This window comes from Lucilia cuprina, chromosome 6 (genome assembly GCF_022045245.1).
Source record: "Lucilia cuprina isolate Lc7/37 chromosome 6, ASM2204524v1, whole genome shotgun sequence".
Classification (NCBI taxonomy): Eukaryota; Metazoa; Arthropoda; class Insecta; order Diptera; family Calliphoridae; genus Lucilia; species Lucilia cuprina.
The window spans coordinates 55,265,748-55,293,257 of record NC_060954.1 but is presented as its reverse complement, the minus strand read 5'-3'; the positions used below and the strand labels follow the sequence as shown (position 1 = coordinate 55,293,257).

Genomic DNA, 27,510 nt, shown 5'->3' with positions numbered 1-27,510 from the left:
AGATAGATAGATAGATAGATAGATAGTTAGATAGATAGATAGATAGATAGATAGATAGATAGATAGATAGATAGATAGATAGATAGATAGATAGATAGATAGATAGGTTCTACCTTTCTACTAAATACTGTACAATTGCATAATAACCCAACATTATAAGAACCGGAACTAAAATAGGCATCAACATTAGTATGATTAGAATAAAGGAATAAGCTAATTTGAAGATAGTGGGAAATGGTAAAGGTTGCAACCAAGTATACATTAAATGCAACACGAAAGGTTGTAAATAATAAATACTTTTATTTAATAAAGTCATACGTTTCCACTAAAAAAAAACAAAAAACAATTATTAGTATCAATATTTAAATTATTTGCGTTTACAGCATACAGTTATAATAAAATTACCACTTTTCTTGTATGTAAAGGTTTATGCCAAATTTTGTGCATTGTAAATTTAAAAAAAACATAAGATTTTTCAAAAATTTATCGTAATAAACGCTAATTAACACTTTAAATTTAAATTTGAAAAAAATAACGTTTCATTGAAGTGTTGTAAAGTTACACAAACATGAAAATGACAACTCCGTTTTAACGTTAATTAGTGTTGGTAAATATTGTGAAAAAATCAACTCTATTGAAAGGATACTTTCTGGTACTTTTTCGTTATTTTAATAATACTTTTCGAAGTTTTTTTAATATTGAATTTGCATACGAGGAATTTAATCCATGTAAAGATTTTGTGTAATAAATTGTAGGACTACCAATAAGGGGAGCTGAACCTCCCATTTATATTGCATTTAGGGTAGCAAAGCACACTGGGTATAGCTAGTAAATAAACAAAATATCTTTATTTAATGCCAAATTTAAAAAAAAATTTCCTGCAAGATATTTTATATGGTGGATGGGGTTAAATGTCGGCCGATTTTCGTTAAACTTGGAGAAAGGATTTGTTTTTAATTTTTAAGAATTTTTTATCCATCACTGCATAATTTCTCACACAACTTTTCTGCTTGCTATGTATTGTTGTAATAAACAATATATTTGCTTCCAAAATCTCAATTTCTAATCTCTCGCATTCCGTTTTTATTTAAAATCGTGGAAAATTTAAAAACTAAACGTAGTTGAAAATTTAGCCGGCTTACTTTCGATTTTAAGCCGCCGCCGTCATATTTAGTGTTTGTCGCTGCTGCCGTCGTTAATACTTATCGGCGCAGGGCTCTGACAGGTTGTGAAAAAAGTTAAAATGTTGCTAAAAATATTAAATTAAAATAAATTAAAAGTGATATAAATGTTTTAATTAAAGAAATATAGTTATAAAAGAACTAAAGCTTATTATTAAAAAGCTTGGTTAAACCAATAAACTTTTTTATTTATACAAGTTTCTCTTTTTGCGAATTTAAAACCGGCTTTGTTGAAAATATTTTGCTGGTCTGTCCAATTGTTAATATTTTGTGCAGAATTTGTTTACATTACAGAATCATGGATGTGCAGATATTAGATTGTGTTAATAACTATTTGGTGGGTAAAAGCAATTTAATAAATTATTGTACAATTTCCTAATGTTTGTATTTATGGCAGAAAGTGGAGCCCATTGAAGAGGCTTTTCTTAGTGTTATTGTCTATCGGCCTGATGGCGAACAAGATAAAGCCTCTAAGTTCTCCAATGATATTGGTAATGTTAACTTGAAGTGTTATTTATAGTTAAATAGACTAAAATTGTGTTTATTTGTAGTTACGGCTTTTGGCACTATTCCTCAAGACAGTAAAGAGGGTATTGTGCGTCAGTACTTGGAGAAGGCAGCTTCTGCCACTAATACCAATCAATTGAAAGTGCTGATGAGTACATTGGGCAAATTGGCAGAATCTCATTTGATTACAGCAAAGTAAGTACCTTTTGTTGTTTCCTTGGAGAGAAGTTTAGTGCGGTTCTCTTGCATTCTCTAGAATAACAGACGGCCCAGAGTTACGAACAGTTTAAAGTAAAACGATTGTTTGAATCATAAATGAAAGAATAAAAGGAAAATATCTTTTAGAGAACATAAACGTTTTATAGAAGATACTCTCCACACACTGCCCTTCGGTTAAACCCTTCTGGTTAGTAAAGTCGCTACAGAATTAACAAAGATGTAAGATCAATTTGTTCTAGAAAAAGATCAAATTGTGGTACAACCACCTAAACAGTTTTACTGACCAGAATATACCTATTAATACTGTTCAAATCTATGAATACCTTAATGTGTCCATTTGTGATCGATTGACAAATAGTTAAAACTTGTTGGCGCACGTTATTTATATCTGATTCTATCTTCTCCTTTAGATTACTCTGTGACAAGATACTGCTGTGTGAAAAGTTAAATTATGAAAACAAGAATTTTTGGATAGAAAGTTTTAGACTAATTAAAAAAGTTATCGATCATGTGGACTACAAAGGTGTAAGAGAAATAATGAAGGCATGTCGTGACAAGGCTCAACGTTTCCCTCTCAATGTAAATGTCACTTATTTACCACAATTACTGGCACTAGAAGATACCATACGTTATATATTCGATCGTAATAATTGTCTTTTACCAGCCTATTTTATAGCGAATGAAATAATAAAACCCTTTCCTTATCATTGGGTAAGTTAAAAGAAATTATGTTAAATTGTATAGGAATTTAAAAAGATTTTACTTTTTCCTCAACAGAAACTTAATAAACTAATGACCGATGTTGTTGAAGAATTTCGTCAAACTGCTCAAATGGTCTCGATTATTGGTCACACTCATATGCTACCGATTGTTGAACATTTCGGTTATGCTGATCATATGATGAACTCTTGGAAACTAGATCCAAATACTTTAAAATTTAATTTTAAAGGTAGTCTACCCTATGAACCAGAATTAATGGAAGAACAACCACAATTGTTGCGTTATGTCTTGGAACAAACCTATTCGAAGGAAATGATTTCGATTATGTTAAATCTACAAAAACATCAAAAACAACGTTGTAATACCTTAGAAGATCAATTGGTTAATTTGATAATAAATGCTATGGAAATGACTGAATCAAATGAAAATATTGCTGGCAGTAGTTTCAATGTTCCCGAGGAGCAAATACCACAAAATGAGTGGATATGGTTGCATTTATCTTCGCAATTGATTTATTTTGTTTTATTTCATTTTGTTAGTTTTACGCATATCGTATTGGCTTTATATGATAAGGTAGGTGGAAGGAATTGTTTAATTTGTTTCGGATTGTATTTACATGGTTTAATTATATTTAAAGCTTTCGAAGAAAGAGTTACGCAAGGGTCGCGATCAACTAATGTGGATTTTATTACAATTTATTTCAGGCAGTATACAAAAGAATCCTGTAAGTCTGATTGTTGCTACCTATTTAGTTCGAAAATTGTTTACTTCTCTTTCTATTTTAGATTGGAAACTTTTTACCCATGTTTAAATTGTTTGATTTATTGTATCCTGAACAAGAACCTTTGCCTTTACCCGACTGCAATAAATCTTCTTCCTTGAGACAAGTAAGCTAACAGATTTGTTTTTATGTTATTCTAAATTGACTTATTTTACTATTTTTTGATTTTTCAGATGGCTCCCATTTGTATTTGGATTCATTTAATGAAAAAAACTAGAAATGAAAATATGAATATTACACGTCCTTTACCTATTGCTTTAAAAAATCATCATGAGTAAGTTTGTTTAATTTAAAACACTAATGAAATTATTCTTTTACTTTTTTGTTTTAGTTTCCTTCAGCATTTGGTTTTGCCCACCACCATGATGTCCATGAGTTTGAGTAATGATTTTCGCATTGTTTTAGTTTGCAATGCCTATTCTACGAATCAAGAGTTCTTTGCACGACCCATGAATATATTGGTGGAAGCTTTAAATGGCAATGCAAAATCTGCTAATGGTGCTGCTATACAACCTTTACCGTATTCTATGGTAGTTTTAGATAGCTTAACTGTTCATAGCAAAATGTCTCTTATACATGGGTAAGTAGGTTATTTCGACAAATGGAATCATAACCAGTTGTGGGTCCAAAGCGGAAATTTAGTAGAAATAATGTCTCTTCTATAGACTAGACTATAGACTAGAATATAGACTAGACAATAGACTAGACTATAGACTAGACTATAGACTAGACTATAGACTAGACTATAGACTAGACTATAGACTAGACAATAGACTAGACTATAGCCTAGACTATAGACTATAGACTAGACTATAGACTATAGACTAGACTATAGACTAGACTATAGATAAGAATATATACTAGACTATAGACTAGACTATAGACTAGACTATAGACTAGACTATAGACTAGACTATAGACTAGACTATATACTAGGCTATAGACTAGACTATAGACTAGACTATAGACTAGACTATAGACTAGACTATAGACTAGACTATAGACTAGACTATATACTAGGCTATAGACTAGACTATAGCCTAGACTTTAGCCTAGACTATAGCCTAGACTATAGACTAAACTATAGACTAGACTATAGACTATACTATAGACTAGACAATAGTCTAGACTAGACAATAGACTAGACTATAGACTAGACAATAGACTAGACTATAGACTAGACTATAGACTAGACTATAGACTAGACTATAGACTAGACTATAAACTAGACTATAAACTAGACTATGGAATAGACTATATACAAGACTATAGAAAAGTCTAGACTAAAGACTAGACTATAGACTAGACTATAGACTAGACAATAGACTAGACTATAGACTAGACTATAGACTAGACAATAGACTAGACTATAGACTAGACTATAGACTAGACTATAGACTAGACTATAGACTAGACTATAGACTAGACTATAGACTAGACTATAGACTAGACTATAGACTAGACTATTGCCTAGACTAAAGACTAGACTATAGACTAGACTATACTCTAGACTTTAGAGTCTATCATCTAGTATATGGTATATTATTTATTATTTACTATTAAATTTTTTTTAGATTTGTTACACAAATGATAAAACAAGCTCAAACTAAAAACTCCGTACCCACACCCGCTTTAATAGAGACCTATGCACGTCTTTTAGTTTACACCGAAATTGAATCTTTAGGCATCAAGGGATTTTTGTGTAAGTTTAACTAAAAAACTAACAAAACTATTCTCTAAGCTTAAAAATCTCTTCAATTTTTCAGTACAATTATTTCCGGCTGTTTTTAAACATCATGCCTGGGGTATTCTACACATATTATTGGAAATGTTTTCCTATAAAATGCATCATATACCCACACATTATAGAATACAATTACTATCGAATTTGCATTCGTTGGTGCATGTACCGCAGAGCAATAAAATGCAATTGAATTTATGGTAGGTTAATATATAAATAATTATAATTTTTTTGTTATTTTAAAGAAATTATTTACTTTAGTTTTGAATCCACCTCTTTACGTTTAATCAATGGCATGGGTTCGGTTGAATTTCAACCGCAACTTTCGCGTTACTTTAATGAAAAGCCCCCAGCATCGGTGACTTCTGCTGAGAGTGAAGAACTTAATCGAGTTTTAATTTTAACTTTGGCACGTGCTATGCATGTTACTGGTTCGGGTGAAGAAATGCAGGCCTGGTGTAAAGAATTACTATCGAATATAATGCAAAGTACACCACATGCTTGGGCACCACATTCATTGGCCTGTTTTCCTCCAGCACTTGCAGAATTCTTTGCACAAAATAATCATCCCATAGAAAATAAGGCGCTATTGAAAAAATCCGTTGAAGAAGAATTTCGCAATTGGTCTTCGATGACCAATGAGAATGATATAATTAACCATTTTATAAAACCCAATACAAGTCCTTTATTCTTGTGTTTGCTATACAAAATGATATGGGAAACTGATAATATAAATCCGGTGGCTTATAAGTAAGTAGATTCATGTGAATATAAATGGTTAATATTAACATTTTTTCTTTAGAATCCTAGAGGGTATTAGTGCTCGTGCTTTGTCGGCCAATTTGCGTAAACTTTGTGATTATTTAATTAGCGAAGTGGTGTCATCAAATGGCAAAGAATTTATACATAAAAGTGTGGACTCTATTAATAATATGATTTGGAAATACAATGTGGTTACCATAGATCGTGTAGTCTTGTGTTTGGCCCTGCGTACATTGGAAGGCAGTGAGGCTCAAGTTTGTTTCTTAATCATACAGCTGTTATTGTTGAAAACTTCTGAATTAAGAAATCGTGTTACCGAGTTTTGCAAAGAAAATAATCCTGATCATTGGAAACAAATTAATAGGTAAGTCAGGGAAAAACAACTTCGATTAAAACAAAAACTAATTTAATGTATTTTTAGTCATGAAAAACATTTATCTTTTCATCAAAAATATCCCGAGAAATTTGCACCTGATGAATCTGCTTCACATCCCCCACTGCCAGTATACTTTTCAAATGTTTGTCTAAGATTTTTACCCGTATTAGATGTGGTTATTCATCGTTTTATAGAAATGCCCATACAGCATGTTCATCAAATTTTGGAGGTGATATTGGATCATTTAAGTGTTTTATATAAATTTCATGGTAAAAGTTTAAAATTACAAATTTCCACAAATGATGTCAGTTAAAGTTATCAATTATTTTCCAGATCGTCCCATTACATATCTATACAATACTTTACATTTCTATGAGCGTATTTTAAGGGATCGTCCCTCTTTGAAAAGGAAGCTGGTAAGTTAGTAATTGAATCTGATTTGTATAAAATATAAACATGTATTGCTTTTACTTGCTTAGGTTAGTGCTGTTACGGGTTCTTTTTGTGATATAAGACCTCCTAACTGGTGTGTTAGTGAACAATATAAATTATTTTTACAAAGTACCGATCTTTTGTGGAATCCAGATTTGTCTTATTATATGAATCTAATAAAACGTTTAGCAGAGAGTAAGTAGTGCTTAAAGTTAATATGTATTTACTTTATTATTTTCTTTTATAACTTCAGCCATAAGTGGTAAAAATGTATTCTTTAATACCGACTGGCGTTTTAATGAATTTTCAAATGCCCCGGCACATGCCATGTATGTCACCTGTGTGGAACTATTAAGTTTGCCGGTAGCACCTCAAATCGTGGCTAATAATATTATTGATGTTATTGTCAAGGGTTATGCTTTGATACCACAAAAAGAAATACATTCCTACATAAATGCCGTGGGTATTGTTTTAGCTGAATTGCCAGAGGCCTATTGGAGTGGTATTTATGAAAGATTGCAGGAAGTGTTGAATTTGCCAAATATGTTGCGTTGGAATTATCGTTTTAATGCTTTTGAAATGTTTAACTTTAAACTGGTGCGTGAAGCCATGGTGGAGAAAACATTTGCTGTTGTCTTGGCGGTGGCACATTCGATATTCCATCATATGGGTGGTTTTAAATTGGCAACAATGACAAAGTGAGTATAAATTAAAGAGCATTTCATTTAAAACCCTTATTTAAAACCTTTTTTGTCAAAAGATACATTAAGGAAACCTTAAAGCCTCGTGTTGTCACCGAACATCAATTGGTGTTCTTGTGTCATGTATTCGGACCATTTTTACAACGTATCGAACAAGAGAAACCAAATGCTGTTGCCGGCATAGCTATACTTCTCTATGAGATGCTAGAAGTGGTTGACAAACAGCATGGTCCCACTCCCTTAGAATATATGGATCCTATATGTGATTTTCTATATCACATTAAGTACATACATGTGGGTAATATAATTAAAAATGAATCAGAGGCTATTATCAAACGTTTAAGGCCTGCATTACAAATGCGTTTACGTTTCATAAGTCATTTGAATATAGAGGATAAACATATCGAGAAACCCTGTGAGCAGACAGCTACTACCAACACGGCAGCAAACACTGTCATGGGACAACCAACAATGGGTGCACAGACTATGCAATTTCAGGCCAATACAATGCAACAAAATTTTTCAAATTTATCAAATCAACAACAGCAACAAACACAGCAGCAGCAGCAGCAGCAGCAGTCAATGCAGCAAAATGTTACAAATAATCCTGGACAACAAACACAGCAGGGTAATCAACAACAACAGCAGCAGCAACAACAACAACAGCAATCACAAAACCAACCACAACAATTAAATCAACAGCAACAACAATTACATCAAATGCAATTACAACAATTGCATCAGCAACAACTACAACAACAACAATTGCAACTGCATATACAGCAACAGCAACAAATGCAGCAACAACAACAGCAATTGTCTCAGCCGTCTAACATGGGCGGCGGTATGCGTCATAATTAAGTACATAAAATGTCTTCAAAATAATTATGTCAAAAATAAAATATTTCTTATATTTACTAAATAATAACACTTTCCGTTGCATAAATACTAGAGTTGCAAATGTGCTATTAAGGAAAGACTATAGAGTAGACTATAGAATGGACTATAGAATAGACTATAGACTAGACTATAGACTAGACTATAGACTAGACTATAAACTAGACTATAAACTAGATTATAGACAAGATTATAGACTAAATTATAGACTATACTATAGACTAGACTATAGACTAGACTATAGACTAGACTATAGACTAGACTATGGACTAGACTATAGACTAGACTATAGACTAGACTATAGACTAGACTATAGACTAGACTATAGACTAGACTATAGACTAGACTATAGACTAGACTATAGACTAGACTATAGACTAGACTATAAACTAGACTATAAACTAGATTATAGACTAGACTATAGACTGCATTATAGACTAGACTATAGACTAGATTATAGACTGGACTATAGACTAGATTATAGACTAGAATAAAGACTAGATTAATGACTAGACTATAGACTAGACTGAACGTACTTTTTTACATTACGTTGCTTACTTTTTCCTAGCTTTCAGAAAATAATGATTTCAATACAATCAGATAGACGTCACCAAATCAATTTATATCCGTGAGATAAGAGTAAAGTGGAGGCAACAATTTAAACTTTTAAAAGCGTCGTGTTTTGTTATTAACAAATCATGATTCAAATACTTTATTATCAAAACTAAATACTTCTTTTTTAAATAAGAACAAACAAAAAAATTGTAATACGCTGCTAAATTAGTAATTTTCCAGTACAAAATGTTTAACTTTAAAAAACCCGCTCACAATAATATTATTATTATTAATCTAATAATTTCTTTTTTGATTTAGGTGTCGAAATAGTTTTTAAGGCTACACGCCTAGGAGTTTTATTTCCACCTGGCGTCTGTGGTTTTGGAGTATCTTCGGGTTTTTTCTCCAAAGTTTCTGTTTTATTTTCCGAAATGTCTAAAGGTTTTGGTAATGTGTCCTTAATCGGTGCTTCTTCATTTGTTTCCTCATAAACCAAACGTATATCTTCGGTACGTTCACAAGTGGTATCACTTACCGCCAAAGGTGTTATGCCAGCTTCTTTGGGTGGTTCCTTAGAGCTAATTTCTGATTGTGTTTCTTTAGTGGTTTCCGTATTCGTTTCTTTATTTAAAGGCCAAGCATCCATGGCTTCTTCTACCAAAGAGGTAGTGTTAACAACTGATGGTGTGGTTATAATAGCTCGTGGTGTTTTTCTAACAGCTATAGGTTTAGCTCTTTTATCTTGACGCGGTGTATTATTGTTCTCTTTGGGTAAAGATGATATGGGCGATTGATTGCTATGATCCTTTTGGTTTTTTAATATATTTGACATAGAAGTGGGTGTTTGTGGCAAACTACTGGGTGTCCGTGGATGTCTTCTTATTGTTATGGGTGTAGCTGGACGACTCTTCTTTTCGGGAGATTCAAATTTTTCATCTGAACTTAGAATTTCTTTATCTATAATAATATCAGCCGCTAGAACTTTTGCTATGACGGCCTTTTTGGGCGGGGTTGTTTCCTCTGCTGGTTTTGTAGTAGTTTCTGTATTGTCTTCGTTGTCGGTAACTAGACCAGGTTTGCGTTTGATTGCTATAGGTGTAGCCTTTTGTTCGGTTTTTTCTTCATCAACCGGTCCTGGCTTGCGTTTTATAGCTATAGGATGCGCTTTATTAGTTTCCTTTTTGTTGTCATCAGTAATAGGACCAGGTTTGCGTTTAATAGCTATGGGGTTTGCCTTTTGTTCTGATTTCAATTGTTCTTCATTATTAGTTGTTGTAGATTCTGTTTTACGTTTTATAGCTATGGGTTGCGGCTTATTCGATTCCTCCTTGCTTTCAGACTCTGTTGTACTGGGTTTTCTCTTAATTTCTATTGGCATTGCTTTTTGATTGTCTTCTCTGGGCTTTTCTTCTTTCTTACATTCTTCAGACTTGCCTGTTATGGATTTCTTGTCTTCTTCTACTACTTTCTCCAACTGTGATTCCTTTGCAGCACTAACGTTTTCTCTTGTTGCGGCGCTATCATCGGTCGAAGGTTTTCTTGACTTTGTTAAAGTTTCATTATCCTTTTGCTTTTTTGTTTTTTTAGTAACCTGTGCCAATGCAGCTTCCAGCGCTGCTTCAGAATTTTCATATTCCTCACCCAATTCACCTTCTTCAAAAGTAATTAGTGAACAAAAGCCATCTGTACTGGAGACCACAACAATACGACCATCATTCGACCAGGTTATATCGGTCAAACGTGTGTAATGTATATTCGATATAAGAGCAAATGGTTGTTTTTGTTGGGTGTCATAAAAATATACTGAACTCTTGGTGGCTACTGCAAATATCATACGATAGGGTAAAGGCACAACAGGTGGATTTTTGTCGGCATTAAAAGGACGTAATTTAAATAATAATGGACAACATTTAACCGCTACAGTGTACTGATCGGGACATGGCAAAACTATGGCCGGTTGGCGAAAACCATAACGACTAAAGGCATATGTGGTATTTAAGGGTCTAGTACAACCATCATAATCTGTAACACCAGCGGGTGTAAGTAATAATTTACCATCTGGTGTAAAACTTAAACGGCGGAAAAATGTCTGTAGAGTATCATCATGAAATAGACGCATACGTTTGCCATGTAGGTTATTGTCTTCCGGTACGGGTAAGGTACCTTTGCTAACACGATAAAGCACTTTTTTCGATTGTATATCAAATATACGCAAATACCTATCGGTACTTAATGTGGCGATATATTGATTTTTAGGATCCCAGGCCACACCTTGAACAAAACCTTTGTGATCATTTAAAATTGCCATTGATTTACCTTTCTGCACATCCCATACCATGGCTGAGTTATCAACTGAGCCCGATACTAAAAACAAGGAATTGGGAGACCAACTTAAATCATATATATCTTCCATATGACCGCGCAACACTTTCAAAGTAATCCAAACTTCTTTATCTTGTTCATTTGTAGGATCTAAAATATTCAAAGGTTCACTGTCTGACTTTAATTTCCATATGAAAACAACACTTTCATCATCACCCGATGCCAACAGTTCACCATTGGGTGACCATTTAACTACATTAACTGCTCTTTGATGCCGTGTTAAATCAGCCGCCAAATCCAATTCTATATCACCATGTTCTCCCGAAGAAGTGGATTTCATGTACCAAATTAAAACATGAGCATCAGTACCTCCCGATGCTAGACGATAGTAATTATTGCTGGCATTTGTTGTGGGTTGTATATCAACACTTAGTACAGGATCGCGATTATGCCATGATATTTCGGGAATTTTACACTTCATTTTTAGTGTTTTTATAGAATTTTATAATATTTTATTTAAATTAAAAGAAAAAATAACTAACAAAAACTACTTTTTTGTAAACTATTCAATGAGTCTAGAAAACCGCGCCAAATTTTAGCTCAAATGTCAAAATGAAAAACATAAACAAATATAAACAGGGCTACCAGACTCGTTCAGTGCAGAGTTGTTTTTTATTTTCGATGTTTTTAAAGAATAAGTTGGTTCGTTAACGGTAAAATTTTTGTAAACAATTAAATAATTATACAATTTTTCATATATTTATCCAATTTACAATTGTATATTTAAAGCTTATTAAATTTTAAGTTTGTTTTTCATTTTGTTTATTTAGTATTCAAAGTGAAGGTAACATTTTCATGTGAATGCAAAATTTTTAGTAGATAAAACAGAAGAAGAATAATTGGTGCAGTAAAATATGAAGTAAAAATTTAAAAAGTGCTTTAAAGTTTTATAAAATGTGGAATAATTATAATTATTTTTATAAATATTGTTGTTAATTGTACATTTCAAATTAAGAAGCATAATATAAAAGAATGGTGTTACTGATTAATTTAAGAATAAAAAGTGTGAACAAGTTTTTTGTGTTTTATCTGTGATATGCAAATTTGAACAGAGAGAAATTTTAAAATTGAATACGAGAAAAGTTAGTTCCTAGGAGAAAAGTGGTTCTTTTGTCAAGGTAAGTTATATACTATTTTATTCATCCCTTTAATTATTTTGTTTGGCTTTAAAACTTTCATGAGAAGGTATTGATATATTATAATAATATATATATTATAATAATTATAATTTATCATTAAGTTCATAGATAATGAAAATATAGGACCTTGTAAGTTACATACATACATAAAAGTATGTATGTATGTGTGTATTCAATGATTCCTTACTGAATAACAATGCCGATTTAGCGATATCCACTTGTCCGCCTATGCAAACCACGTTTTTTATGCCTTTGTTGAAATCACTTTTCTGAAAATTTCAGATTTCTTTAAGATGAAATTCGCATACTCTAGGAAAATCAAATTACTTTTAATAACATCTTTTAGAATTTCGTTCGGTACTACCATACAATTTTGCACATATAAATCTAATAACAAAAGAAATCGTATTATCAACTAAAACCTGGATCAGCCCACTATTGACCATAGCTCCCACATAAGGTCCACTTCTGAAAATATAATAAACGAAAATAATTCATTACAAATAACCATATCAAGAGATAATGTATGCTTTTGTTTAGAGCTGCCATGTGAAATTTACTTTCAAATGTGACTTGAATGTGATTATTAATTATCATTTTGATAATTTGCTTTCCTATCAAGTCACTTCTGAAAATAACTTATCGTAATTAACTCATTACTTAATCACGATATTGGCAAACTAGACTAGACTATAGACTAGACTATAGACTAGACTATAGACTAGACTATAGACTAGACTATAGACTAGACTATAGACTAGACTATAGACTAGACTATAGACTAGACTATAGACTAGACTATAGACTAGACTATAGACTAGACTATAGACTAGACTATAGACTAGACTATAGACTAGACTATAAACTAGACTATACGCATTCTTCTTAAATTTTAGGTCTTTGTGTGGTATACTGCTTTTAACCATACTATTGACTAAACGTTCCAAGGTTTTAAGTAAGAAGGACGTAAGACTTATCGGTCAATAAGACTTAGGTGTCGCTTAGCTAGGTTTCCCTGGCTTAGGTATAAATATTACCGTTTCATACTGCCATTTAATGTGAACTTACCATTTAAAACAAAAGTTTTTATTGTTAAAAAAAAACATTTTCACATTGTTGTTTTTTCACCGTTTCTTTATTAATTTTAATTTTTATTATATAATATATAATTTTATATTAATTCAAGATGTTCTCTCTCTAACATGGGGAGAAGTTTTTTTGTTTTTTCTTTTACATACAAATGTGTTTTTCTTTAAAGGACTCTTTTTTACGAATTTTATTTTTTTGTTTTTTTTTTATTAGATATAATTAGTAGTTTTTTTTTTTATTTTTTGCTACTTATTATGAATTTTTATTTAAATTTAAACTGTGGTTTGTTGGTTTTTATTAAATATGTTCATTAATAAGAGCAAAAAAAGTAAAATTAAAAGAATATTTATAATTAAATAATAAATAAAACATAAAATATAAAGGCAAATTATTATTGTTAAAAAAAACAAAATTTTGTTATAAACAAAAAACATTTGTTCAATTCACAATTGTTGTTGTATGGTTGTAGCGTAGTATGTCGTAATTTGTTTGTTATTGATTTGTTTTTGTTTAAAAAAAAATTTTATTTGAAAAATTTTTATGACATACAATGATACGACATCGATTGTGAATTGAACAATTTTTTTTATTTTTTTTTAAATATTATAAAGTTTATGATGTTTTTTTTATATTAAATGATTTTAATTTTTTTTGGAATTTTTTGTTTGTAAGTTTTTTTGTTATTTAACAACTAAAGCAATTTAGTTTTTTTTTTAATTTATTTTGTTTTATATTTAATAAGCTAACATATATTTTATTAAAGACCTTGTTTTTTTTTAATAAATATAATAATGCCAAAAATTCTAAAATAATTTTAAATTATTAAATATATATATGTAAGTGTTTTTTTTTTGTTTTTTGTTATTTTACCAAAAAAAAAAGTAAAACTAAACTGCTTTAACATCTAAAGTTTCATTTCTTTTACTAACTATTTGATTTTTTTTAAAATTTTCTCTTTTTATAATTTCATTTTGTGTATTTTTTTTTAAATGTTTATGTATTTGGTTTATTTTAATGAAAGAGGTCTTTCAGATATAGTTTAAAGGAAAAAGAAAAGAATGACTAGACATTGTATCCTTGAAAAAAAGGACGTATATAAAGTATTAAGTTGTAGTTGTTTTAACAATCAAGCTGAAAAAAACTTTAAAAAATTTAAAATTTTTTTTTTATAGAATTTTTGAAAATTTTGCTTTAAAAAAGTTAAGTTTTTTAAACAATTGTACAATTCACAATCAGTGTTGTATGGTTGTATTTTAGTATGTTGTAATATTTTATAATTGATTTGTTTATGTTTTCAAAAAATTTATTTGAACGCTACGACATCCATTGTTATTTAAACAAATATTTTTAAAATTGTTAATTAAATTTAGTAAAAATTGATTGAAAATAATTTTTTTTTTAAATTTTAAAAAAATTTATGTTTTTTTTATTTTTATTAAAGTTTATTTTAGCTTGATATATTTTATTGTTGTGTTTTAAGTTTTATTTTGCTGCCATTTTGTTTTTGCGTTTAGGTGAGTGTTTTTTTATTTTTTATTTTGAGCTTAGAAAAAAATATGTTTTTATGTTAAAAAATATGTGATTTTTTTTGTTATCGTTATAAAGAGAGTTTTATTTTACAAGTGTTTTCTTTAGTTTATTTTCTTTATTTGATTTTTTGATAAATAAGTAATTTAAATTAAACAAATTGAGAGCAATTCTTGTTATTATTATTTTTTTAATTAATAAGATTTTTTTCATTGAAAATTATATTTCTTTGAATGGAAGAAATAATTTCTTTAGAAAAGTTTTCTTAAACAGATTAACTTTTCTATAGAACAAAAATGTCTCAAATAGAGAAATATTTTTTTAGAGAAAACTTGTCTTTAAAATTACTTAAAAAAGAAGAAACATTTTCTTTAGAAAAGTTTTCTAAAACAGTTTAACTATTCTATAGGAAAAAATGTCTAAAACATAGAACATTTTTTCTAGAGAAAAGTTGTCTATAAGAAATTTGCTTAAAACAGAGCAACTAGTCCGAAAGAAACTTTAAAACAAAAGAACTTGTTCTAAAGAAAAGTTTTCTCAAACTTAGCAACTTTTTCTCTAGAAATTTGTCTGAAACAGAGCCACTTTTTCCATAATAAATTTGTCTGAAAAAGACTAACGTTTTCTGCAGAAAAGTTGTCTGCAACAGATTAACCTTTTCTCCAGAAAAGTTTTCTTAAACAGAACAACTTTTTTTAAAGAAATGTTCTCCTAAATAGGATAACTTTTTCTATAGAAAAGTTGAATAAAACAGAACAACTTTGTCCAAAAAAACAAAGCAACTCTTTTTAAGAAGAAGTTTTAAGAAACACAGAAACTTTTTCTATAGAAAAGTTATTTGAAAAAAAAAGCATTTTTTTATGAGAAGTTGTTTAAAAAAGGTAAATTTTTCCAAAGAAAAGTGGTCTAAACAGAGTAACTTGTTTCAAAGAAAAGTTGTCTGAAACAGAGCAACTTTTTCTATAAAAAAAGATGTCTAAAACAGATGAACTTTTTCTATAGAAAAGATGTGTGAAACAGAGTAACTTTTTCTATAGAAAAGATGTCTGAAACAGATTAACTTTTTTCTACAGAAAAGTTGTCTGAAATAGAGCAACTTTTTCCAAAGAAAAATTTTTTCAAACTGAGCAAATTGTTCTAGAGAAATGTTGTCCTAAATAGGGCAACTTTGTCGAAAGAAAGGTTTTCAGAAACAGAGCAACTTCAGGGTAACTTTTTCCAAAGATAAATTGTCTGAAACCAAACAACTTTTTTCAATGAAAAGTAGTCTGAAACAGAGCAACATTTTCTCTAGAAAAGTTATCTGCAACAGAGAAATTTTTTACTAGAAAATTTGTCTGAAGCTGAGCAACTTTTTCAATTGAAAAGTAGTCTGAAACCAAGCGACTTTTTCCTAACAAAAGTTATCTAAAATATAGCAACTTTTTCTAAAGAAAAACAGTCTGTAGCAAAGCAACATTTTCTCTAGAATTGTTGTTTGGAAGAGAGCAACATTTTTTATAAAAAAAATTGCCTTAAATGGAGCAAGATTTTCCAAAGAAAATTTTGTTTGAAATAGAGAAACTTTTTCCATAGAAAAGCTGTCTGAAGCAGAGCAAACTTTTCCAAAGAAAAGTTGACTGAAACAGGTCAACTTTGTCCATAGAAAAAATTTCAGAAGCAAAGCAAGATTTGCCAAAGAAAAGTTGCCTGAAACAGAGCATATTTTCCAATGAATTGGTATGTGAAACCAAACAACTTTTTCCATAGAAAACTTGTCTGTACAAGAGCAACTTTTTACAATGAATAGTTGTCTGAAACCAAGCAACTTTTTACAATGAATAGTTGTCTGAAACCGAGCAACTTTTTTCCAAAAAAAAGTTGTCTGATACAAGGCAACTTTTCCAATCAAAAGTTGTTTAAAACAAAGCAACTTTTTACAAAAAAAAGTTTGCTTGCAACAAAGTAAACTTTTTTTTTTTTAAAAAGTTGTTTGAAACAGATTAACTTTTTTAATAGAAAAGTTGTATGAAACAAAGCAACTTTTCCTAAAGAAAAGTTCTACGAAACAGAGCAATATTTTTTTAATTTTTTTCCAAAAATTTACTCTCAATTTTTTTGTTAAATTTTTCTGGTTTTGATAAGTTTGATTTTATTAATTATAATATTTTTCATCACTCTGTGTTAATTATTTATTAATTTAAGTTTTTGTTGTTGTTGTTTTTGAATAAAAATTGTTATAGTTTTATTGTTGGTTTTAGTGAAAAATATAAATTTAAACAATTAGTTTATTTTGTTGTAATCTTTAATAATTTTTTTTTTTGTTTTTAATTTTTAATTATTTAGAAATTATTTTTTTTTGGTTTTTTTTTTTTGTTAAATAACGTTCGTAATTACATTTTGTTGTATTTTTTTTTGTTAATTTTTCTTTAGTTATGTTATAAATGTTTTATTTTTATAATTATTATTAATTCTATTTGTGTTTTTATTTATTTTTTTTTTTTAATAATTAATGATTTTATGTTTTTTTCTTTTTTTTAATAAATATAATTACAAATAATTTGTTTGTTTTTAAGAGTTTTTTTTTTGTTTTATTTTATATTGTTTATATAATAATAATATTATTAGTATTATTTGTAAAAATGGTCACTTTGAAGTTTTCTTTTTTTTAATTATTATTATTATTATTCTTAGATTTTATTTTCATTTTTTTAATTAGTTAATTTATTAAATGTTTAAAATTTATAGTTTTAAATAAAGAAAAGTACATTTTTTAAAAGAATTTTTTTGTAAAAAAGTTTAAAAAATTAAAATATTTATAAAAAAAAACTTTTTTTATTCAACTCTATAAATTTTATAATTTTTATGATAATTTTGTTTTTAGTTTTTCCATTTGTAAAAATTGTGAATTTGTTTTTAATAGTAAAGAAAGAAAAATAATAAAGTTTGTTCCTTATCTTTTTTTTTAATACAATATATTGTTTTTTTATGTATAATTATGTTTTTATGATTTTTTTTATTAAATTTTATTTTGAGGAGAAAAAATTTGAGTTTTTTTTTTAATTATGCGTTTTTATGTTATTTAAATGTTTAAATTTATTTTTTTAAAAAATGTTTTTCTTTTTTGCGTTTTTGTGCGAAAATAAAATTGTTTTTTTTTTCTTTTAATAATAAAAAAATGAGCTTTAGTATTAAAAAAATTTTTTATTAAATGCTTTATTTTGTATTTATTTGAAAAAAGAAAGAAAGAAAGTTATAATGTACAATGTTTATTTAATGTTGTAAGTTAATAGTTTTTTAGTTTGTTTAATTAAGTTAAAGTAATTCCCTCTTTTTTTATTAAAAAAAATAAATAAATAACAAAAGTTATAGAAAATCATTGTCAAGTATGTAAATAACACATTTTATTTTAAACATTTTTCTAAAGAAAATTTATCTGTAATAGAGTAACATTTTCTTTAGAAAATCTGCTTAAAACAGAGCAATTTTTTTCCAAAGAGAAGTCTGAACTTTTTTAAGAAATTGTTATCTGAAACACAACAAGAGAATTTGTCTAAAACAAAGCAACTCTTCCTAAACAAAAGTTGTCTAAAACAAAGCATCTCTCCCTATAGAAAAGATTTCTAAATCAAAACAACTTTTTCTATAGAAAAATTTTGTCTAAAACAGAAAAACTTTTTCCATAGAAAAGTTGTCTAAAACAGAAACACTCTTTCTATAAAAAAGTTGTCTAAAGTAGAGCGACTCTTTCTATAGACAAGTTGTCTAAAACAGAGCAACTTTTTTATAGAAAAGTTGTCTTAAACAGAGCAACTCTTTCTATAGAAGAATTGTCTAAAACAGAGCAACTCTTTCTTTAGAAAAGTTGTCTAAAACTGAACAACTTTTTCCATAGAAAAGTTTTTATAAACACAGCAACTATTTCTATAGAAAAGTTGTCTAAAACTGAACAACTTTTTCCATAGAAAAGTTTTTATAAAGAAAAGATGTCTAAAACTGAACACCTTTTTCTAAAGAAAAGTTGTCTAAAGCAGAGCAACTCTTTCTATAGAAAAATTGTCATAAACAGAGCAACTCTTTTTATAGAAAAGTTGTCTATAACAGAACAACTTTGTCTATAGAAAACTTGTCTAAAACAACTTTTTCCATAGAAAAGTTTTCATAAACACATCATTTCTTTCTGTACAAAATATGTCTAAAACAGAGCAACTTTTTATACAACAAAGTTGTCTAAAACTGAATAACTTTTTCCACAGAAAAGTTTTTATAAACACAGCAATTCCTTCTGTAGAAAAGTTGTCTAAAACAAAACAACTTTTCTTACAGAAAAGTTGTCTAAAAAAAACAATTTTTTTCTACAGAAAAGTTATCTAAAACAGAGCAACTCTTTCTATAGAAAAGTTGTCTAAAATTGAACAACTTTTTTCATAGAAAAGTTTTCATAAACATAGCAACTCTTTGTATAGAAAGGTTGTCTAAAACAAAACAATTTTTCCATAGAAAAGTTTTCATAAACAGAACACCTTTTTCTAAAGAAATGTTGCCTGGAAAAGTAGTTTAAAACAGAGAAACGGAACAACAAAGAAGAGTTGCCTAAAACAGAGCAACTTTTTCCAAAGAAGTTTCAACTTTTTATGTAGAAACAATAGAAATTGTCGAAAACAAAGCACCCTTTTCTATAGAAAAGAAACAAAGCAACATTTTCCAAAGAAAAGTTCTCTGAAACAGAACAACTGTTTCTATATAATAGTTGTCTGAAAGAAAGCAACATTTTTCAAAGAAAACTTGTCAGCAACAGAGCAACTTTTTTCAAAGAATAGTTGCCTGCAACAGACCTACTTCTTCTAATGAATATCCTTGTAAAATGGATCAACTTTTTCTGTAGGATCAATGTCTAGAACGGATAATTTTTTCTAAATAAAAGTTATTTGAAACAGAGCAACTTTTTTTCAAAGAAACATTTTCTGAAGCATAGTAATTTGTTCTATAGAAAGAGAGCAGAAAACTTGTATGAAACAGAGCAACTTCTTTTAAAGAATATCCATGTGAAACGGAACAGTTTTGTCTGTAGAATCAATGTCTGAAACGGATCAAGGAAAAGTTATATGAAACGGATCAACTTTTTATATGAAAATTTTCTGGAACAGAGAAACTTTTACCAAAGAAAAGTTTTCAGAAGCAGAGTAATTCTTTTCTATATGAATGTTGTTCAAAAGTGGGCAGAAAACTTGTCTGCAACAGAGTAACTTCTTCTAAAGAATATCCGTGTGAAACGAAACAACTTTGTCTATAGGTTTAATGTCTGAAATGGATCAATTTTTTATATAGAAATGTTATTTGAAACAAAGCAACTTTTTCCAAATAAATGCTTTCTGAAACAGAATCATTTTTTATTTAGAATTTTGTTTGAAAAAGAGCAGCTTGTTCCAAAGAAAAGTTGTCTGAATCAGAGCCAATTTTTCGAAATAAAAGTTGTCTGAGTAAACTTTTTCTATAGAAAAGTTATAAGTCATTAAAACATCAACTTTTTGTATAGAAACAATGTCGGTATATGAATGAATATTTCTTTAAACTTAAGATTATTTTTAAATAAATCGGAATGTTTTTTTTCTTTTTTGTTAATAAAACATATTGAGAAGTTTTTTTTTAAATATTGAAAGTATATAAATAAATATTAGAGTTAATTAAGGATTTCAAGTATTTATATTAAAATAAGAGCGAATGTGTTTAAAATACTTGAAATCTTTAAATAACTCTTTTTGCTTTTTTTGTTTTTGTTTTTTTATTTTTATTTAATTTATTTGTTTATCATACTGCGAAATAAATATGTATTATATTAAATTTTTAAAGAAATTTTTTTAAATAAATTTTTGGTTGTTTTTATGTTTTTAGTTATTTTTTAAGTTTTACATAATAAATACTTGTTTTGTTTTGTTTAAATATTGTTTTTTTTTTGTTTGTTTAAAGACATCAAAATAAATCATGCTTTAAAATTGTAGAAAATAATCTTAAATACATACATACTTGATTTTTCTTGTTCTTTTTGTTTTAAATTATTAATAATAGTTTAATTAATTTTTTTTATATTTATATATATGTATATAGGACTTTATGTTTAAAGTTTAGGTATAAATTATAAATAAATTTTTTTCTTGCTTTACATTAACAATTAAACTTAAAAATTATAAAAAAAATAATACAAAATAATAATTTAAAATAATATATATTTTCATTATAAAAAAAAACAATAAATTGTTGAAAAACTAGAGAGCTTCATTTATATAAAGAAATGTATGTATGTTTAACTGCTGGGTTTGCTAGGTTTGTAGATAAAAGTCATTGAAGAATAATTGGTTGATTAGTTTAATTAAATATCCAAAAACTAGTCCAAAAATTTATTAACATAAAAGTCCTAGTCCATTGATTAGTTTACATACAATCCATAGACTAGGTCATAGACTTGCAAATAGACTAGACCATAGACTAGGTCATAGACTAGCCAAAAGACATGTTCATAGATTAGTTCATAAACTAGCCAAAAGACAAGTTTATAGACTAGTCAATAGACTAACCAAAACACTGGTCCATAGATTAGTTAACATACTACTTTATAGACTAGTCAACAGACTAGTTCATAGACTACTCCACAGACTAGTTCGTTCGTAGACTAGTCAACAAACTAGTTCATAGACTAGTCAACAGACTAGACAATAACTAGTTCATAGACTAGTTTACAGTCTAGTCTATAGACTAGTTCATAGACTAGTCCATAGACTAAGGCATAGATTTGCCAATAGACTAGTCCATAGACTAGGTCGTCATAGACTAGCCAAGAGATAAGTCCATAGACTAATTCATAGACTAGCCGAAAGACAAGTTCATTGACTAGTTAATAGACTATTTAATAGACTAACCAAAACACTGGTCTATAGATTAGTTAACATATTACTTTATAGACTAGTATATAGACTACTCCATAGACTAGTGATCTAGTCCATAGACTAGTTTATAAACTAGTCAACAGACTAGTCAATAAACTAGTTCATACACTAATTCATACACTAGTACCTAAACTAGTTCAAAGACTAGTCAATATTCTTGCCAAAATACTAGTTCATAGATTAGGTAACATGCTACTCCATAGACTAGTTAGCAGACTAATCAACAAACTAGTTCTTAGAATATACAATAGACTAGTTCATATACTAGTCCATTGACTAGTTCATAGACTAGTCAATAACCTAACCAAAATGCTGGTCTATAGATTAGTAAACATACTACTCCATAGACTAGTCAACAGACTAGTTCATAGACTATTCCATACACTAGTCAATAGAGTAGTTAATAGACTAGCTCGCAGACTAGTCAACACATTAGTTCATAGAATAGTCAATATACTAGTTCATACACTAGTCCATAGACTAGTTCAAAGACTAGTCAACACATTAGTTCATACACTAGTCTATAGACTAGTTCACAGACTAGTCAATAGACTAGTTCATACACTAGTTTATAGACTAGTTCACAGACTAGTCCATAGACTTATTCAGAGATTAGTTCACAGATTAGTCCCTTGACTAGTTAATGTTCTTGCCAAAATACTAGTCCATAGATTAGTTAACATGCTAATCCATAGACTAGTCAACAGACTAGTTCATAGACTAGTCCAAAACATAGACAAACTATTGGCTAAGTATATTAATGTTTTAGATTCTAAATTTCTTGTGCATTTAGACCTTCATTCTTCAACGACTCTCTTTCTCTTAAATGCAGTTTCTTTAGAATTAATTTAAATAAATGAAATATGAATACTATTATTATTGTTAAATGCCATTTTACTATAAAAACAAATATATAATTCGAGAGAGAAAATTACATACATATTACATACAAACAAAAAAATTACATATAAATATATATATTTTTTTAAATTGTATAAATACGGTAAAAAGATTTCCATAAAAAAAACAAATAAAATATTTAAGCGTTATTAAGCAAAAATAATTAATTGTACTTAAATATAATTTGTTCGTGATTTTTTCTTTTTTCAATAAGAAAATTATGTAAAATTTGTATAAGAAAATTTAAAAGAAAAAAATTTATTCCGAAATTTTGAAAAAATTTTAGAATTTCAATTTGTGTAAACTTGAGGTTTTTACAAACCAAAGTGTTTTAAAAAGGAAATACAAAAATACCAACAAAATTTTGTTTAAAAAAACACTCAGCTTTTTAATACTTTTTTTAAGTTTTTCATTGAAAATTTTTTAAAATATTTTTTCTTTTATTTTTTTCGAATTTCTTTAAATACTGTTAAAATTTAATAAAAATTTGTTTTATGTAGTTTAGAGCCAATCAAATTATAAATAAATTAAATTTATTTTCACTTTTTTTTTTTTAAACAACATGTAAACTTGTGCGTTTGTTATTTTCATAAAAAATTAAGCGTTTTTTTTGTATAAATAAAAATATATATATAATTAATATAAAAATATGGCAAGTTAAAGGAGATTTTGTAGTAAATTTAGGAAAAATTTTGTTTAAGGAAATTAAATCACAAGAAATAAGAGCCATAAGAAAATCCTTTCGAAGCTTAAAAACAGGGCATGATGAAAAGGACGTTAACATAAAAAGTTGCTCTGACAACTTTTCTTTAAAAAATGTTTCTGTGATTCTGATATTTTTTCCTATAGAGAGTATTGCTCTGATTAAGATAATATTTTTCTGTTTTCGGAAAACTTTTTTTTAGAAACAGTTAATCTATTTGAGATGATTTTTCTTCAGAAAAATTTGATCTGTTTCGTACAACTTTTCATTAGAAATTGTTGCTCTGTATCGGACAAACTTTCTTTTTTGAAAAATTTGCTCTGTTTTGCACAACATTTCTTTAAAAATGTTGCTGTGATTTATACAAGATTTCTTTAGTAAAAGTTGCTCTTTTTCGAACAATATTTCTGTAGTAAAAGTTGCTCTTTTTCAAACATTTCTTTAGTAAAAGTTGCTTTGATTCGTGCAACCATTCTATAAACCAAGTTGTCATGTTTCAGACAAATTTGCTCTCGAAAAAGTTGCTCTGTTTAAGACAACTTTTCTTTAGAAAATGTTGCTCTGATTCATACAACTTTTCTTTAGAAAAAGATGCTCTGTTTTAGGTCAACATTTCTTTAGTAAAAGTTGCTTTGGTTCGGGCAACTATTCTTTAGAAAATGTTATCCTGTTTCAGATAAATTTGCTTACGAAAAAGTTGCTCTGTTTAAGACAATCTTTCTCTAGAATAAGTTAATCCGTTTCGGACAACTTTTCTTGAGAAAAAGTTGCTCTGATTTATAAAACTCTTCTTTAGAAAAAGTTGCTCTGTTTGGGACAAGTTTTCTTAAGAAAAATTTGCTCTGTTTCGGACAAGTTTTCTTGAAAAAAAAGTTGCTCTATTTCGGACAAGTTTTCTTAAGAAAAGGTTGCTCTGTTTCGGACAAGTTTTCTTGAGAAAAAGTTGCTCTGTTACGGACAACATTTCTTTTGTAAAAGGTGTTCTTTTTAGAACAACATTTCCTAAGTAAAAGTGGTCTTATTTCAGACAAATTTAGAAAAAGTTGCCCTGTTTCAGACAACCTTTCTCTAGAATAAGTTGCTCTGTTTCAGAAAACCTTTCCCTAGAATAAGTTGCTCTGTTTCGGACAACTTTTTTATAGGAAAAAGTTGTACTGTTTCAAACGACTTTTCTTCAAAAAAAAAAAAAAATTCCTTTGTTTCGGACAACTTTTTTTTTTTTTAAAAAGTTGCTTTAATTCATACAACATTTCTATAGAAACAGTTGCTCTGTTTAAGACAACTTTTCTATAGAGAATGTTGCTTCATTTAAGACAACTTTTCTTTACAAAAAGTTGCTCTGAATCTGACAACTTTTCTACAGAAAAAGTTTCTCTTAAACTAACAACATTTCTATAGAAAAAATGCTCTGATAAGTTGCTAGTTATTAAAAAAAAACTGCTTTGTTTCGGAAAAAAATGTTGCATTGATTCAGTCAACTTTTCTACAGATAAATGTTCTCTTTCGGGCAACATTTATCTCTTGCAAACAACTAAATGAAATGCTCTGTTTCAAACATCTTTTCTATAGAAAAACTTATTCTATTTAATGCTTTTCATAAAAAAACTATGTTTCTATTCTTCAGCAATAAGATCAAAACAACTTTGTGCGTTTTTGTAGTCAAAGAAAACCAATAAATTTCTTACTTTTCTAAATAGTGCCAATAGCCTAACGGGAATATTTAAAAAACTTTCAATAATTTTTCCAAGAAAAGTTAAATTAACATTTAAAATTTGACAGAGATTTTCTTCAAACAAAATGGCTTCTTTTTTAGACTAATAAAGTCTACAAGGACAATAATTGATTTATAATTTAATTTCCTTTCTTTTTCCATAAAAATAATAATAAAAATAAAAAAATACTTAAACTTTAAAAAGAAATAATAATAAAATATTTACGTTGCTTGAGTTTGACTAAGAATGTTTACGTTTTTTGCTTTCTTTCATCTTCTTCCTTTTGTAGTAGTTTGTTGTTATAAGGATTTTGTTTTTAATTTGTTTAAAGACAATATAAAACAAGTCCTTTTGGTTAAACACACACATACACACAATTATATATAAATATGTACATATACTTGTAAATATATGTATATAGAGTTGTAGTAGTAAATTATATTTAATAATACATTTAAATTATAAAAATAAAAAGTAATTGCAACTAATTAAATGCTAAATTATTAGAAAAAAAAAAATCATTCATTAATACAAGTAAAAAAAGGAAAAACTGTACTAAAGTGTTATAGTCTAAAAGAGAGAATTACTATTATTGTGGGTGGAGAGTAAGGGGAGAGAGTGTAGTAAAATGACTGAATGATAATAGTTAATATTTATGTTTTATGTTTTCTAATGAAACAAACAAAAAATAAATTTTAGAATTTGTTTCAGATTTACTTTAGTTTTGTTTCTTACTATTTTCATTACTTTAATTTAAGATGATATTTAAACGGTTCATTTCTCTTTTATTTTTTTTTTTGTATTTGTTTTGCTAATATTTTTGAAGATGGTGGGTTTTGTTTGTTTTTTTCTCTTTTTTTTAGATGTTTACCATTTGTTGTTTTTTTTTTGTTTGTTTGTTTTACTCTTAATAAATTTTTAAAATAATTTAGTTTTTTTTTGTTTTTGTTTTTGGGTCTGCTGTTGTTGCTATTTTTAATAAAATATATAGAAATTAATTTTGTTGTTGGTTTTTGTTGAAATGAATGCATTTTTATGTTGAGTGTGTTTGTTTTTTTTTTGTGTGTGTTTAGTAAAGACCGCAACCTCTGAGATTGTTAGCAATGATGACATCAGTGACAGCATCGAATACAAATTGTATGTTGTTTGTATCTGTAGCACACGTCATGTGGCAGTAAATTTCTTTTGAGGTTGATTTGTTTTTCGCTTCAAATTGAGCTTGGATATACGCAGCTGCCTCACCATATTCCTGACCACCTGTTTTAAAATACAAATTATTTATGTAGACGATTAATGAAGTAAAAAGTATTTGAAATTCTCTATCAAAAAAATTTTTCTTAAGAAAAAGTTGCTTTATAAACAGACAATTTTACAATAGAAAAAGTGGCTCTATTACATAGACAACTTTTCTATTGAGAAAGTTGCTTTGTGAACAGACGGCACTTCCATAGAGCAAGTTGCTATATAGAAAAAAATTGCTCTGTTATACATAGACAAGTTGCTCTGTTACACAGACAACTTTTCTGTGTAACAGAGCAACTTGTCTGTGTAACAGAGCAACTTTATCTATAGGAAAACTTGCTCTGTTGCACAGACAACTTTTCTATAGGAAAACTTGCTCTGTTACACAGACAACTTTTCTACAGGAAAACTTGCTCTGTTACACAGACAACTTTTCTACAGAAAAACTTGCTTTGTTACACAGACAACTTTTCTACAGAAAAACTTGCTCTGTTACACAGACAACTTTTCTATAGGAAAACTTGCTCTGTTACACAGACAACTTTTCTATAGGAAAACTTGCTATGTTACACAGACAACTTTTCTATAGGAAAACTTGCTCTGTTACACAGACAACTTTTCTATAGGAAAACTTGCTCTGTTACACAGACAACTTTTCTATAGGAAAACTTGCTCTGTTACACAGACAACTTTTCTATAGGAAAACTTGCTCTGTTACACAGACAACTTTTCTATAGGAAAACTTGCTCTGTTACACAGACAACTTTTCTATAAGAAAACTTGCTCCATTACACAGACAACTTTTATATAGAAAACTTGCTCTGTTACACAACAGACAACTTTTCTATAGAAAAAGTTGCTCTGTTACACAACAGACAACTTTTTCTATAGAAAAGACAACTTTTCTATAAAAAAGTTGCTCTGTTACACAGACATCTTTTCTATAAGAAAACTTGCTCTGTTACACAGACAACTTTTCTATAAGAAAACTTGCTCTGTTACACAGACAACTTTTCTATAAGAA

The 27,510-nt window shown here is 28.3% G+C and overlaps 3 protein-coding genes across 4 annotated transcripts in view; 1 reads left to right on the top strand and 2 right to left on the bottom strand.

Annotated features, from left to right (window-relative positions):
• Nucleotides 1-538, bottom strand: part of LOC111678161 — a 1,111-nt gene extending 573 nt beyond the window's left edge. The window contains exons 1-2 of one of the 2 annotated variants that reach the window (XM_023439420.2): nt 406-538; nt 114-325 (exon numbers count right to left, since the gene is read on the bottom strand). In XM_023439420.2, coding sequence (XP_023295188.2) covers nt 114-325; nt 406-447 — 254 coding nt within the window. In that variant the 5' untranslated portion in view covers nt 448-538. Of the gene's footprint in view, nt 1-113; nt 326-388 lie in introns of both variants that reach the window. The other variant, XM_046955321.1, reaches the window with a different exon arrangement.
• A 665-nt stretch (nt 539-1,203) lies between these two features.
• Nucleotides 1,204-8,350, top strand: LOC111678163 (mediator of RNA polymerase II transcription subunit 23). Its single transcript, XM_046954889.1, has 18 exons — nt 1,204-1,518; nt 1,579-1,672; nt 1,733-1,883; nt 2,318-2,618; nt 2,685-3,200; nt 3,265-3,351; nt 3,413-3,514; nt 3,582-3,682; nt 3,740-3,988; nt 4,983-5,110; nt 5,175-5,349; nt 5,411-5,899; nt 5,952-6,275; nt 6,333-6,556; nt 6,621-6,703; nt 6,767-6,914; nt 6,973-7,417; nt 7,480-8,350. Exons 1-18 carry the CDS (start codon nt 1,480-1,482, stop codon nt 8,279-8,281), a joined length of 4,458 nt encoding a protein of 1,485 aa, XP_046810845.1. The 5' UTR covers nt 1,204-1,479; the 3' UTR covers nt 8,282-8,350.
• A 647-nt stretch (nt 8,351-8,997) lies between these two features.
• LOC111678132 (chromatin assembly factor 1 subunit B) lies at nt 8,998-11,804 on the bottom strand. Its single transcript, XM_023439388.2, has one exon. The coding sequence runs from the start codon at nt 11,673-11,675 to the stop codon at nt 9,162-9,164; it is 2,514 nt and encodes an 837-aa protein (XP_023295156.2). The 5' UTR covers nt 11,676-11,804; the 3' UTR covers nt 8,998-9,161.
• Between the last annotated feature and the right edge of the window lie 15,706 nt (nt 11,805-27,510).

Coding starts and splice junctions, on each gene's coding strand:
- LOC111678163 (XM_046954889.1), top strand. CDS start 1,480: ATGGATGTGCAGATATTAGATTGTGTTAATAACTATTTG. Junction 1,884..2,317: donor TCTCATTTGATTACAGCAAA/GTAAGTACCTTT, acceptor CTTCTCCTTTAG/ATTACTCTGTGACAAGATAC. Junction 6,915..6,972: donor AATAAAACGTTTAGCAGAGA/GTAAGTAGTGCT, acceptor TTATAACTTCAG/CCATAAGTGGTAAAAATGTA.
- LOC111678132 (XM_023439388.2), bottom strand. CDS start 11,675: ATGAAGTGTAAAATTCCCGAAATATCATGGCATAATCGCGATCCTGTA.